The sequence below is a fragment of the Apium graveolens genome, chromosome 7 (assembly GCF_009905375.1).
Source record: "Apium graveolens cultivar Ventura chromosome 7, ASM990537v1, whole genome shotgun sequence".
NCBI lineage: Eukaryota > Viridiplantae > Streptophyta > Magnoliopsida > Apiales > Apiaceae > Apium > Apium graveolens.
The window spans coordinates 31906609-31921091 of NC_133653.1; the positions used below are offsets into that span (position 1 = coordinate 31906609).

Genomic DNA, 14483 nt, shown 5'->3' on the forward strand with positions numbered 1-14483 from the left:
CGGAATAATAATAAATTTAAGTTTAAGTTACGCGATTAATTTACATTCAAAAATAAAATACAAACTAATGCTCCGTGTGGAGCAAGAATATTAAAACATACAAAAATATGGAGGCGGGAGGAAAGAAAAAAGAAAAGGATAAAAAAAATTACATTTTAATTACATGTTCCATTTGTTGTTGCGATTGTGATTTTGTGATTTTCACGAATTTAAAATCGCATTCAAAGACCGGTTTTTAAAATTTAAATTCACAATCAACCCGCACGGTTGAGCGGTTAGTACTGCACACTGCATGTACCCATCAACTTTTCTCTTATCTTCTACTGCTCATCTCTCTCTCTCTCCCCCTCCCCAATATGGCCAAACCCTAGATCTGTCCCCCCAAAGGTGACCCATATTCCCTCTTATCCCCCCCCTCTCTCTCTCTAACATATACTATATGTTTAACCGGGTCAGTGTCTGAAATGCATATTTGTGTCTGCGCCTTTTTTCTTGATAGTACCCATTTTGAGATTCTTGGTTTAACTAAGGTTTGAAATGAGTAGTGATTTAGTGTCAGTTGCAGTGGCCGGAGAAGGGTTCCGGCCACCTTTCACGGCAGTGCAATGGCAGGAGTTGGAGCAACAAGCATTGGTATATAAGTATTTAATGGCAGGATTGCCGGTGCCACCGGAACTTGTTATTACTATTCGGAGGAGCTTCGAGGCTTTGTCTGCTCGGTTTTTTCATCACTCTACCTGTAAGAAAGACTCTCAAACTAACTATTTATACTTTTTGGCTTAAATGTTTTTTATTTTGCTGTTTTCCGAATATTGGTGATATTTTTGTGTTATTTCTCATTTTTGACATGTGCTGTTCATTTGTTTATGTGATGAGTAACTTTTTTTTTTTACCTGTATCAACATTTAGGTGATTTTGTATGATTGTCCAATGTTTATGTAATTGATTGCCTGAATATGGATGATTGAGTTTAAAGAATAAGCAATTGAGTTGGTATAATTTGCGGGTACATCACCTGCAAAATGGATGCAACTCATTATGCTTTTATATTAGGAGAAAAATCTAGAACCACTTAGGATCATCATGGACTTCAGAGAACAAGTAGAAAGGGAAATAAAATAGCGATAGGAAGATTCTTCATCTCCTTAGTAAATAGGAGATGTCTTCACAAAGAAAACATTACATTTAACGGAATTCAAAGAACAAATTAGTTGTTCATGGATGGCTCCGGTCATTGGCATTAGGAGCAGAACGACATAGAGAGTGTTTGGTGCTGGAATTCAATTTTTGATGTTTGTTTGAAAGAAATAATGTGCTGAAATGAAAATCTTTTTTTCATGGGCGAAGTAAGTATTCCTAATCTATCCCTATGGAATTCCAAATCATTCCCATTTCCATTGGTCCCCATCATGATACCTTTCATTCCCATTTTTGCAATTCAATTGCACAATCACGCATGAATAGAATTTTTAAGACAACTTTGCAACTATTCCAGGTAAAAAAAAACTGATCCCATTGTGGTCGTACATTTTGAAAGTCGAACATATACTCGTTTATCAAGTGAGTGTAATATTGCTTATATGCATAGTTCACTTAAAACAGGCATACACCTTTTTATTGTTTGTAAAAACGTTGAATATTACCTTACGAACTAAACCAGTGAAGGCTTTCTTATCTTTCTCCATGTCGGGAGCAATTCTTTTATTCATTTATATTCAAATCAACTTAATTGGAAGTTAGGTCTGAGTTGAGAAGGATAACTGGTTACCTGTTTTGAATCTTAATTGGGACTTTAGGGAATTTCTTAACATGTACCTGAATTGTCATTAAAACTGGCAACTTTTGTGACCGCTTTTTAGCATACCAGTATTACAGAAAACGATATACGATATAATCAAATCACTCCTAACACATTAAGGTTTTAGGAGGGCTAGTAACTTAAAAAGGGTTTTGGGAGAGTTGACAACGAAACATGGGGATGAATTTAAATACAGGTCGAGTGTTCAAACCGACGTACCCTTAATATATGTACAATATGATTTTCATTGGTTTTTTCTTTAACCTTGGCCAAGGTTTGGGTTTTATCTGTAAAAATCTCATTCTATGCTCTTTTGTAATATGCTACCTACTTCATTAAATACGATTCCTCGTGTGCAGTGGGCTATTTCTCCTATTACGGGAAAAAATTCGACCCTGAGCCGGGTAGATGCCGCAGGACTGATGGAAAAAAGTGGAGGTGCTCCAAAGATGCCTATCTGGACTCCAAATACTGTGAGCGACACATGCACCGTGGCCGCAACCGTTCAAGAAAGCCTGTGGAATCTCAATCTACTTCACAATCCCTGCCGACTGTGATGCAGCATATAACTACTGGTAGCAGTAGTGGTGGAATCTTTCAAGGTAGTGGAAGTCGAAACTTTCAAAACTTGCCTTTGTATCCAACCATTGAATCAGAGACTTTATGTTACGGAAGCAATAGATTAAAGTTGCAGATGGAACAACAGTCTCCTTATGGTATAGCAAACAAAGAGTACAGGTTTGTTACTTATTCATGTGCGGCATCTATTTGTTTGAAAAAGGTCCCCCATCATTAGTTCTTCATCTGTAGGTGATCTTATTTTATGTGTTCTGTTTATTGAATGTAATAGTCTCTCGTAGAGATAGTCAGACACTTGATTATAATTAAATTACCTGTTAAACTGCCACCAAAATATATCAGGAAACGGTATGTATGTAGCGCTTGCAAATTTATAGCCATGCTTAGATAAGATATGACCAACTTCAAATTTTTAATTACTTTTTGTCTTATGTAAAAATTTTCATTAGTTAGTGCATTAGACATCAACTTTTAGAAAGTAGCTGTGATTACTACTGTTACATATGAATGTAAAAGACATGCTCATATACATCTAGTCTTTTAATATAATAAAGTTCAAATTCATGATAATTTATTTAGTTACATATTGAAAGGAGAGATGTATCAAGTGTGATTGGTAAGGATTAAAATTTATATAGTAAGAACAGAGCAGAGAGATGCTGGAAATCATATATGTAACACCTAGGGTCATCCATGACGGCCTCAACCCTATATCTCTGTAATGAATAACCCTGCTGAGGTTGAGAAGTTCAGCCAGTGTGGCTGCTCATAATCACGCCAATATATATTAGCTCAAGTGAGTTGGTCATCGTTATTCATCTTTGGTGTACATAGGATGCTAGCTTCGTATACTTGGTTTCTGACTGAAATTAGGCCTTCCGATCTAAATGAATTGAAGAGTCATTTCTAATTTTAAAGTATCTTATACAGCCGCATGCATAGATATTCTAGTAATATCTAAGCATAGGGTTTGACGGTTTGTAGATAAAATAGAATCGCCTGAATCCTCCTTAAATTAACTGAGCTGCCTGTTGGTTTTCTTTTTTTGCTAATTGAGCTGCCTGTTATTTGGCTTGACTCAAACTCCTGGTAAATCAAATCCATCATATAACAAAGCAAGTAGATTCTAATTCAAGGAGATGAGAAAGTAAATAATGTTCTGACTGTGCTGGGCAGATAATTTGTGGTGTACAAGTCAAGATGTAAACCTAGATAATATTCGGTAACTATTGTTAGTAATTAGAATAAATTTAAGATGGACTGTTAATCTTTACAAGCGTATTAATTTGATTGGATCAAATCAATACATATCACTGAGGGCCCCCCTTTCCATTATCTCATTTGCACTTCTTTCAAACCCTCTCACGCAGAAGGGTTATGGCTGGGGAAGAAGCACAGGTAAATTTGAAATCTTTTTGTGGGTCTTGGTGGTAAGGGAGCAAATTGGAATCCAACTAGGCACTAGGCAGCCATATTTATATATTTCTGTGTAAATTTCTGTTAGTGACTTAGTTCAGATGTTAATGTTCCAAGTTCAGGAAAATTTAATAGATGAAAAGCTTCCTACGGCAAGAGAATACATCTCAAGTATTACAGAACTCCAAAGTCTTCAATAAACTTATACAATGCATGATGAAATATGCAGGTATCTCCAGGGACCAACTCCTGATGCAAATGAGCATAACTCATCTCCTGTAGTTTCGGGCACTGTCAGGGGTCTTGGGATGGACAGTAATTTGAACAATGCATGGCCTCTGTTGTCATCCCAAGTTCACTCAAGCCCGTTGTTGAAATCAAAAAACGGTTCTAATCTGCAAGAAAATTATAATATGGATGTGCCTAGAGTTTATGAATGTGATGATGCTACAGTGAGAAATCAGCGACGAAAACATTGCTTCTTTGGCAATGATAGTAGCTCACTAGGACCTGTGAAACATGAGCATCATTTAACTCGTCCTTTTTTAGATAAGTGCCCAAAATCCATGAAATCTTGGCCTGAACTCGATGAAAGGTGTAACAAAAGGGCATCGTCCACCACTCAGCTATCAATCTCCATTCCAGTGGCTCCCTCAGCATATTCTGCAAGGATTGATAGCCTAGATGGTAAGTTCATATTGCACAAAAATTGATTTAATTATCTTCCAGCCCCGAGTGTTTTGGGGGTAAAAAAAGATTTTATATAAGATTTGTAATTGTAAATGCCATTTTCTTTTGTTTTCTTGTTTGCAGCAGATGTTCAGACAAGCTGCTGATCATCAGGACCGCAAGCTAGGTCAAGATGCATATTACTGCCTCACTGGTTTAATATTTAGATAATGTTTGTATGTACTTTCACAGGGTGATGTGTCTGCAGCTAAAAGTTTTAGTGGCTGTTGGTTTGTTAACATTGCTTGATCTTAAGTAGTTGCCTTTGACAAAAAAATTATCATTACATTGTAATCCACAGTAAATGCTCTTTGTACCAGATATATTAGTGATTGTAAAACTGTTTTGCATGCTCTTAGTAATTCAGGAAACTTATTGATTCAGGTACACACTCAAGACTCTCCTCTCTGAAATATTCTGGATGATGATTTGTTCTATCATATACTCCATAGGAGGTTTCATCTAAAATGATGGCCTGAAATGTGGTCACTAGTTATCCTATATACGGCTCTTCCTGTACCTAAAGGCTAAGATATACTAATAAACTTTGTAAACTGAGTTGCGATAGATGTAAAACCCAGTCACTCCTCACTACCAACAGTAACATGATGCTAAATAATGTAAGGCCGGTGCTGGGGTCCCATCATCATAAAATAACAACTGTGGTGTGCTTAATAATGTATCCTCTTGATATACAACACAATTGTACAAAAACGCATCAAAGGAAATATGCAAAGTCTTCAGGGGAATTTGTGGGTTGAGGTTCTTCTTTTCTTATGCTTTTCAACTTCTTTTCATTTCAGAATCTCAGACATAGATTATAATATTCACTGCTCTCCAGTCTTCTAAAATAGTGTGCTTAAACGCACCTTCTAGAGAGAGATTCATAGATTTAGATTTGTAGAGTTTGACTTTCTTCATTCTAATCCAAAGAGTTGTTTTCACTCAAAACTCACTTGGATTCCCTGCAACAACATTATTATACTAAAAAATTATTCATTTAATTTAGCTCTTGCATTTAACTTGGCTTCGATTGCCTATAACTGAGTATATAAGTATTTATTTATACTAATGTTCATCCTAATTTGATGTTTAATACTCTCAAACTATATATCTATACAATACTAAAAAAATAAATTAATATTCAATAATTAATTTAATTTAATTTTTAATTTGTTATCTGCCAGGGTGGTATTTTATACCTGCCGCCTGAGCCTGATAAGTTTTGCTTTACTTTGATGGATGATATCTTAACTCTTTCTATTTTAAGAAAGTCTAAAGCTCAATAATATATTTTATACAAAATGTCAATATTAAAATTAGGCTTAGGCTGTTCACAAAGCGTAGGACGGTTTAAGAAAATGTATGATTGTGTTGAAAAATGAAAAGAATGAGGTAGCATATGTAAATTAATAAAATGTTTGATCCCCTTGCATTTCTTTTCTTTAAATCCATTACCTCAGCATAACCCTTTATAAGCTTTTCTTGAAAATGAAGGCATAAATAACTCGAAAGGAACCATAATTTTGTCTATAAGTACCCATGACTACCAGATGAAATATTTATAAGAATTCTCATTTACAATCTTTCAATATCAAGCATGCATTCAAAGTCAGCTTTATTTGTTTCTCTCGCTCTCCTCTTGGTATGTAAACACTTCTACATCTTTTGCATTAATATTGTGTCACTGTAATTTTAACTTATAACTTTGTAACTTTGCAGATTATTGCAAGCACTTATGCAAGGCCTAGTCCGGAACAGTACTGGCCTGTTATGAAAGATGAGGCAATGTCAAAGTTTCAAGACTTCGATACGACAAATTACGACGCAGCTCTCTTGTACCATGATCAATCAGCTATCACAGAAGATAAATTTGTGCAGGACAGTGTGCATCAGAAACTGAATACCGATAACTCGGATCAGATATCAGACGAGTCTGATTGAATACCACTATATATACCAGATGGGTTTATTTATCATGGAGAGCCTCATATTTGAATGGAAAGGGAAGTGTAGTTTGTTTAGTCCAAAACTCTGTTGTCTGATATTTTTGTCCTCGGCTAGGTAGCTGAGAATAGAAAGTGTACCTTTTTAAGTTGATTAGTGTGGCGTGTTTGTAACAATTATGATCATCAGTTCCTCTAGTATTCATGAAGTGTTTGGAATAAATCTGTTATTGTTTAGTTTCTTCATTAAGTTGTTTTGATTAGGTTGATTAGTGCTATGTATCTACTGATGTTTTAAACATATTTTAAAATATAAAGACCTTGGAGAATAATTTTAAATTTTCTTTACAAGTAAAAGTAGAGGGTCTAGCTCAACTTCGAACCAGTTCACTATTAAAATATAAGTTGAATTCTGCGGCTAACATTAAATTTTAAAAAGACTCTTATAATCCGAACCAAAATACATATTTTTAGTATTTTTGTCTATACTTAAAAATGTTTTAAAAATATAATACATAAACACGGTGATAACTCCGGTGAGCGGGCGGCTCCGTCCGACGGCGTTCCTGTACAATCTGTGCGGGGTGAGGTGTAGCTGCTGGTTAGGCGCCTGCAAAACAACACCGGAAGGGGGGTTTGGCTCCCACGGCGCCTCCGGTGTGAGAATAAGAACAGGTTTTGAAGAAGATGAAGGTATATATGTTTTATGTAATTTAGAGGCTGTTGTGTATGTGTGTTTATATGTTATGGTTGCTGTGTGCTTTTGAGTGTATGAGAGGGTGTGTGAGTGTAAGTGTAAAAATATTTTCCAACCCCTAAACCTTTCAGTCTTGGGGGTATATATAGCCCCAAGGTAGGGTTTAGGGGTAGTTACCTCTAAATCTGGGTCGTTGGATCTTGGGACCGGAGGACGCCTGGCTTGGGTGGATTGCTTACACGTGTCTAGGGGAGGACCACCTCCAGAGTGTCCTAACGGCCTCTGACACGCGTCGTGCTTGTCTGGTGTGCTGGTTGTTGATAGCTGTCATAGTCACGTGCCCACGTACCTTTGCTTGGCGGGTTGTGGGATGTGCATGTGTTTGTTGGGACGTCCCTCCTTTGCCTCTACCCATTTTGTCATATAATCAATTGAGACTAGTAAGTACCTGAGGTCTCCTCTGGCCCTGGGAAAGGGTCCCATGATATCAATTCCCCATACAGCAAATGGGATTGGTGACAAGACTGAAGATGGTAGGACTGGGCTCATCCGTGTCACATTGCTGAAGACTTGGCATTCCTTGCATTTTTTCACAAAGTCTATTGAATCCTGATGGATAGTAGGCCAGTAGTACCCCTGCCTTATGATTTTGTGAGCTAGTGCTTTTGCGGACATGTGGTCCCCGCAGATTCCTTCGTGAACTTTCATGAGGTAGTACTGTGCCTCTCCTGGGCCTATGCACTTGAGGATTGGGGAGGAGAAGGTCCGGCGATAGAGTATTCCCTCTTCCATGAAGAATTTTGAAGCTTTTGCCTTTAACCTTTGCGCCTTCCCTTTGTCCTCCGGGAGCTCTCCCTTCTCCAAGTAGTTAATGAATGGGGTCATCCAATTTGGACTGTTTTCTATTTCCATAACTTCCTCAGACTCTGTGCTTGGTTTCTGCAATTCTTCGAAGTAGACAGAGCAATCCAGGTCTGATGAATTTTGAACAAGCTTAGATAGTGTATCAGCTTCTGAATTTTCCTCTCTGCAGATTTGGATGACTTGTATTTTTGGTATCGAGGCGAGGTAGCTTTGGACCAGAGCCTGGTACTTGGAGAGAACTGGGTCCTTGGCTATGTACTCGCCATTTGTTTGTTTTACGACGATCTGGGAGTCGCTGTAGATTTTGAGATTCTGGATCCCGAGTGTTCTTGCTAGCTTCAATCCTGCAATCAAGGCCTCGTACTCTGCTTGGTTGTTTGTTGCTGAGAATGCAAAGGAGATTGCTGTTTGGATTGTGAACCCTTCTGGGCTCTTTAGGATGAGCCCGACTCCTTTCATTGGTTGAAGAACCATCAACGTTGAGAGCCCAGGCTTCTGTTTCTTGATCTGTGTTTCTTTCAGGGTCAATGCACATGGGCACGGGCTCTTCTTCTGGGAAATTGCATTCTATTATGAAATCAGCTAGAGCCTGGGCTTTGATTGCTGTTCTAGGAATGAAAGTTAGGTTGAACTGGCTTAGCTCAACTGCCCAATTTACCAACCTCCCTGAGACATATGGCTTGTGTATTATCTTCCTTAATGGTTGATTTGTTACAACTCGTATCTCCCTTCCCTGGAAGTAGTGTCTGAGTTTTCTGGATGTTGTGACTAAGGCAAAAGCAAACTTTTCTAGCCTCGGGTACCGGGTCTCTGCATCTTTTAGCACTTGGCTCACATAATAAACTGGTTGTTGTTTGCCATTCTCTTCCCTGATCAAGGTTGCTCCAACTGCCAGGGCCCCTGCTGACAGGTAAAGGGATAGGGGTTCCCCGGGTTGAGCTTTTGTTAACACAGGGGGTTGACAAAGGTACCTTTTGATTTCTTCAAATGCGCTTTGGCATTCCGGGCTCGAATTAACTTCTCTCTTGTTGGTTGTTCCTTTTAACAGGTCAAAGAAGGGTAGGCATCTTTCAGCTAGCTTGGAGATGAATCTTCTTAGTGCAGCCAGTGACCCTGCTAGCTTCTGCACATCTTTTTGCGTTCTGGGGGCCTTCATCTCTTGGATTGCCTTTATCTTTTCTGGGTTGGCTTCAATTCCTCGGTTGCTTATCATGAATCCAAGAAATTTTCCTGCCCCTACTCCGAATGTGCATTTTTCTGGATTGAGCCTGAGTGAGTACTTTCTCAGGTTGTCGAAGCATTCTCTCAGGTCTCCTATGTGCCCGGGGATGCTTGTGGACTTTGCAATCATGTCATCGACATATGATTCCAGGTTCCTTCCAATCTGGTCCTTGAAAATTTTATTCATTGCCCTTTGATATGTTGTTCCCGCATTAGTCAATCCGAACGGCAGCATTATATAGGCATAGACCACCCTGTGGGTGATGAAGGCTGTCTTTAGAATGTCTCTGGGATTCATCTTGATCTGGTTGTACCCCGAGTAGGCGTCCATGAAACTTAGCATCACGTGCCCAGAAGTCGCATCGATCAATTGATCAATGTTTGGCAAGGGGTATGGGTCTTTGGGGCATGCGCCGTCCAGGTCTGTGTAATCGATACACATTCTCCATTTTCCGTTTGCTTTTTTCACCATCACTACATTTGCCAGCCATTCCGGGTACTTGACTTCGCATATTATTCCCGCTTTCAATAGCTTTTCAATTTCTTCATCGATTGCTTTCTGCCTTTCCGGGGCAAAAATTCTTCTCTTTTGCTTGATTGGCTTCCTCTCTGGGTTAACGTCCAAGCGATGCGTCGCTATGGATTCATCCAATCCGGGCATGTCTCTTGGTGTCCAAGCAAATATGTCAGAGTACCCTTGGAGTAGCGAAATCAGGTCTTTTCTGAAATTAGCCTCGAGCCCGGATCCTATCTTTATCTTTTTTGAAGTGTCGCTTGTACTGATCAGAATTGTTTCTGTTTCAACAGCGACCTCTATCTTGGATTGATCCGTATCTGATACCATCTTCTGGATCCGAGCCTCTGTGTTCTTTTTCATATAAATCTGAGCATGGGCTGTCATCTCTTTATTGTTTCTTTCTTCAGTCATTTCTGGGTTGGTTGCTTGCACAGTAGGGTTGTTTTGGTCAATGCCTAGGCCCAATTCAATCCCTTCTGTGACTTGGTTGTTTTTTTGCTCTTCTGAGCCTTGTTTGGTTGCTTTTGGATCTGAGAGGGTCTCTATGACTTGAACTTCTTTTCTCCCATCATCCCTTGATTGTTGGCGATGTTTCTTAATACTTTGTTGTTTCCGGAGCACGACAGCCTTTCTCTTGTTGTCTTGATGGCTCTCAGCCATTACCAGAGCCTGGCTATAACATCTTTCAGCTACCTCATAGTCTCCCTTGATTTTTCCTACCCCGGTTGGGGTTGGGAACTTGATTTTTAAATGTGATATGGAGGTGATTGCTTGGATCCTGGTCAAGGCTGAGCGCCCGATTATGCCGTTGTAAGATGAGGGAGTATTGATCACGTAGAACTTAATCACAAGGGTAACTTGGTTTGGGGCCGATCCAAATATCACTGACAAGTACAAAGTTCCTTGGATCGGGACCAAGTTGTTCCCGAACCCATACAGAGGGTCCTCTCGGCATTCATTTGAGCGCACACTCCCTAGCTTCATCCGGTCCATAGTATGCTTGAAGAGTATGTTTACTGAAGAACCATTATCAATCAACATCCTTCTCACTTCGTTGTCAAAGATATCAAGTGTTACCACCAAGGCTTCGTTGTGATTTGGGTTGACCCCTTCATAATCCTTGCTGCTGAATGAGATCATCATCTCCGGGTAGGATTGAATTGAGAATACCTCATCTCCTGAGCCCGGGCTCCTAGGGGGAGAGTGTGAGCCTCCCAGGACCACATTTACCACATTCTTACCTTTTTTTTGCCTTTCCTCTCTCTGATTTTTCTCCCTTGAGATGTATTGATTCAGGTTGCCTTTCTTGACTTGATCTTCAATGAAGTATTTTAAAGAGAGACAATTTTCAGTCTTGTGCCCATGGGTTTCATGATAGTCGCATTGCCTGTTGTAAGGCCTGCTCTCTGGGGGAGTCTGCATTGGTTTTGGAGGATAGTAGAATGGCTTTCCCTTGATCTCCTTCAGTATCTCTTCCCGGGTCCTGTTTAGTTGTGTCCACTCTGGCTCTTGCCTAGGCTCCCTTTGCTGCCTAGGGGGACCGGGATCACTTTTGGACTCTGTTTTAGGGCCCAATCTTTGGAATATTGGGGTATTTTGTACAACATTTGTTTGCTGGGTTTGGTTGCTTTATTTGAACTTTTTCTCCTGATGGTAACCCCCTTTCGGTCGGTCATCAGAAGATTTATTCCTGTTTCCTCCATTCCGAGTCATTCTCATTGCCTGAAGAACATCCGTTTCTTTTATGAACCGGGCTGCCATAGAATAAGCAGCGGCCAGGCTTTGGGGTTCCTTGTTTATCAACTCCACAATATACCTCTCGTTGTGTTCTGGATCCAAGTTTCTTCGAAATATGCTTAGAGCCTCCCTTTCATCGAGATTCGAAACTTTGTTGATGGCTTCCTGGAACCTCCGCATGTAGGCTGAGAGTGCTTCGTTATCATACTGGCGGATTGTCTCCAGGTGGCACATGTGCATTTCATGTATTTTGTTGGCTCTGAATCTTCTAAGGAAGGCTTCTCTGAATTCTTTCCAGGAGTGGATGCTTCTTGATGGGATTCTGCTGAACCATCTTTGAGCCCCCCCTTTGAGGGTCGAGGCGAAGAATCTGGATTTCGTCAAGTCATTGTAATAGTATATCTGAGCTATCTGTTCGAAGTAGTTGAGGTGCTCTTCCGAATCCCCCAACCCATCGAAAGAATCGAAGTTGTAATGTTTGAGATTTTTTTGTCGGGGGATGACTTCTAGGGAGTGGCTGAAGGGCGTGAGGATAAGAACAGACTTTGGAGAAGATGAAGGTATATATGTTTTATGTAATTTAGAGGCTGCTGTGTATGTGTGTTTATATGTGATGGCTGTTGTGTGCTTTTGAGTGTATGAGAGGGTGTGTGAGTGTAAGAGTAAAAATGTTTTCCAACCCCTAAACCCTTCAGTCTTGGGGGTATATATAGCCCCAAGGTAGGGTTTAGGGGTAGTTACCTCTAAATCTAGGTCGTTGGATCTTGGGACCGGAGGACGCCTGACTTGGGTGGATTGCTTACACGTGTCTAGGGGAGGACCACCTCCAGAGTGTCCTAACAGCCTCTGACACGCGCCGTGCTTGTCTGGTGTGCTGGTTGTTGATAGCTGTCATAGTCACGTGCCCACGTACCTTTGTTTGGCGCGTTGTGGGATGTGCATGTGTTTGTTGGGACGTCCCTCACTGCGGTTTTGGCCCCGATCCGGATCCGGGTATGCAGGCGGATTTGGATCCAGGAAATAGGATAGACCTGGGCCTGGGCTCTTATGCTTGATTGGCCTGGGAGAGGGGGGTCTTAGCAGGTCAGTTGAGCCTGCCTCCCTTTAGTCCAGGTTGACGCCTACCCGGGTCTCTCATACCCTATCATTTGGCCTGGGAGAGGGGGGTTGTCTCACCCCCTCACAGATTGTCCAGGAACGCCGTCGGACGGAGCCGCCCGCTCACCGGAGTTATCACACGGCATATGCAATTTTACTGCAAACCTAATTAAAACTACTAATAAAGTAAAATTTTGCACTTGAACTCTAATAGTAGTAAAGAGCACATTAATATTACATAATAAAATGAATTCAATGTCGAATTTTATGTTGTACAATTGAAATGTAAATTGTACATTTATACTACAAAATAAAGTGAAACCAGCTGTAAAAATATTTTATACCTGAATTTTATATAAATAGTACATTAATAATACATAATAAAGCGAAATCTGCTGTAAAATTAATACTATACAATAAAGCGAATTGTGCTGCAAAATCATAATTAATATTACAAATAAAGTAAAATAAAGCAAGTTTTGCTTAATAACGATAATTAATCCTACAAACAAGACAAATTTGTTACAGGATTCTAAATTTTAAATAAACTCTCATGAGCATTTTACTACATAACCCTAAATTTTGAATAAACTTTCCAAATGTAATTGTTAAAATGCCTTATAGTTTCAATATAATATAAAAAATTCAGCTGAATAATATAAATTATGAAATAAAGCAAATTTGCTGAAGAAATTTGATAATTTACATAAGATGTTTCTGTTCTGAGCTTTCAGGCGAAGAGTTTGCAAGAAACATGACGCTATAAACTGAATCTAATTATCTGGCAAAAAAAATAAAATTTAATTGTAGTTTTCATTTACAAAAAAACTTAATATTATTTACAGACGAACAACCTCGATACACTTAAAATTATGTAGGAAAGATTTGAGTGTAAAATTAATTTGAAACGGAGATAACATTTTTTAGGATAAACCCCTCAAGGAGCAAGTGGATCAATCAATAATAAGCTGTATGATTAAGATTAAGATAATCAAGTATTCGTTGTATAATAAGCTGTATGATTAAGATTAAACTACATATAAGTCAACGAGCATTCATCGACAAAGGTTAGTAAAAATATTGTAAAACACTTACGTATATATATCATCAGATAATTCCTTATTTTATTTTCTTTTTCAAATTCATATATCCTATTATTAGCAATTTTTATACAGAACTTATTCAATACCTTTAAAAGTTATCAATATAGAACTGCTAATTGGATTTTAAGTAAATCGGATAAATAATATCAACTTTAAAATTTTCGTAAACTTCCTCTGTGCCATATATCTCGTATTCCGTATATGTGATTTATAATAAAAATAAATCATTTTCTAGAAAACGGAATTTTTTTTGTTTAAATTTAAAAGGCTCTAACGGATTAAACAGCTCCTTTAATAAAAAAATTACAAAATAACCATTTTTTAATAAAATTAATAAATATAACCGTTCCGAAATACGTGATCAAATTTATATGTGAATACTTCAATGCCCCAATTAATATTAAATGCTCTATTCATGTATATTGAATACTACTCCATTATAAGGTTGTTTGGTTGTCTTCGGGTAGCATGAATGAGTTTTGGTCATTTTAAACTCAAAACTAATTTTATTTTTAAAATTCAATTATCTAAACCCATATCTCAAACTCCCAAGTTGTGAGATTTTAATACCATAGTGGAGAGATGGGTTTGAAATATGAGCATGAGAAATTAAATATATTTTTTATTTGTATATAATTTTATGTAAATATTTATTACAAAATTAAATTGATAAATCAAAACAATATAAAATTAAAATTATATTAATTTTTAAAATTAATAATATTTTAAATAAATATATTTATTCCAGCACTCAACCACAAATACGTACCTCAACTCT

The 14483-nt window shown here is 38.4% G+C and overlaps 1 protein-coding gene across 3 annotated transcripts; it reads left to right on the forward strand.

Annotated features, from left to right (window-relative positions):
* The first annotated feature begins 355 nt into the window (after positions 1–355).
* On the forward strand, positions 356–6714 carry LOC141675097 (growth-regulating factor 4-like). Of its 3 annotated transcripts, none has more exons than XM_074481817.1 (5): positions 356–739; positions 2158–2536; positions 4023–4480; positions 4607–5284; positions 6245–6714. In XM_074481817.1, exons 1-4 carry the CDS (start codon positions 538–540, stop codon positions 4627–4629), a joined length of 1062 nt encoding a protein of 353 aa, XP_074337918.1. In that variant the 5' UTR covers positions 356–537; the 3' UTR covers positions 4630–5284; positions 6245–6714. The 3 variants fall into 3 exon arrangements, 2 of the variants coding, with proteins under 2 accessions (XP_074337918.1, XP_074337919.1); XM_074481818.1 differs by having other exon boundaries at positions 4610–5284; XR_012555885.1 differs by lacking the exons at positions 356–739; positions 2158–2536; positions 4023–4480; positions 4607–5284 and adding an exon at positions 5292–6167.
* The last annotated feature ends 7769 nt before the right edge of the window (positions 6715–14483 follow it).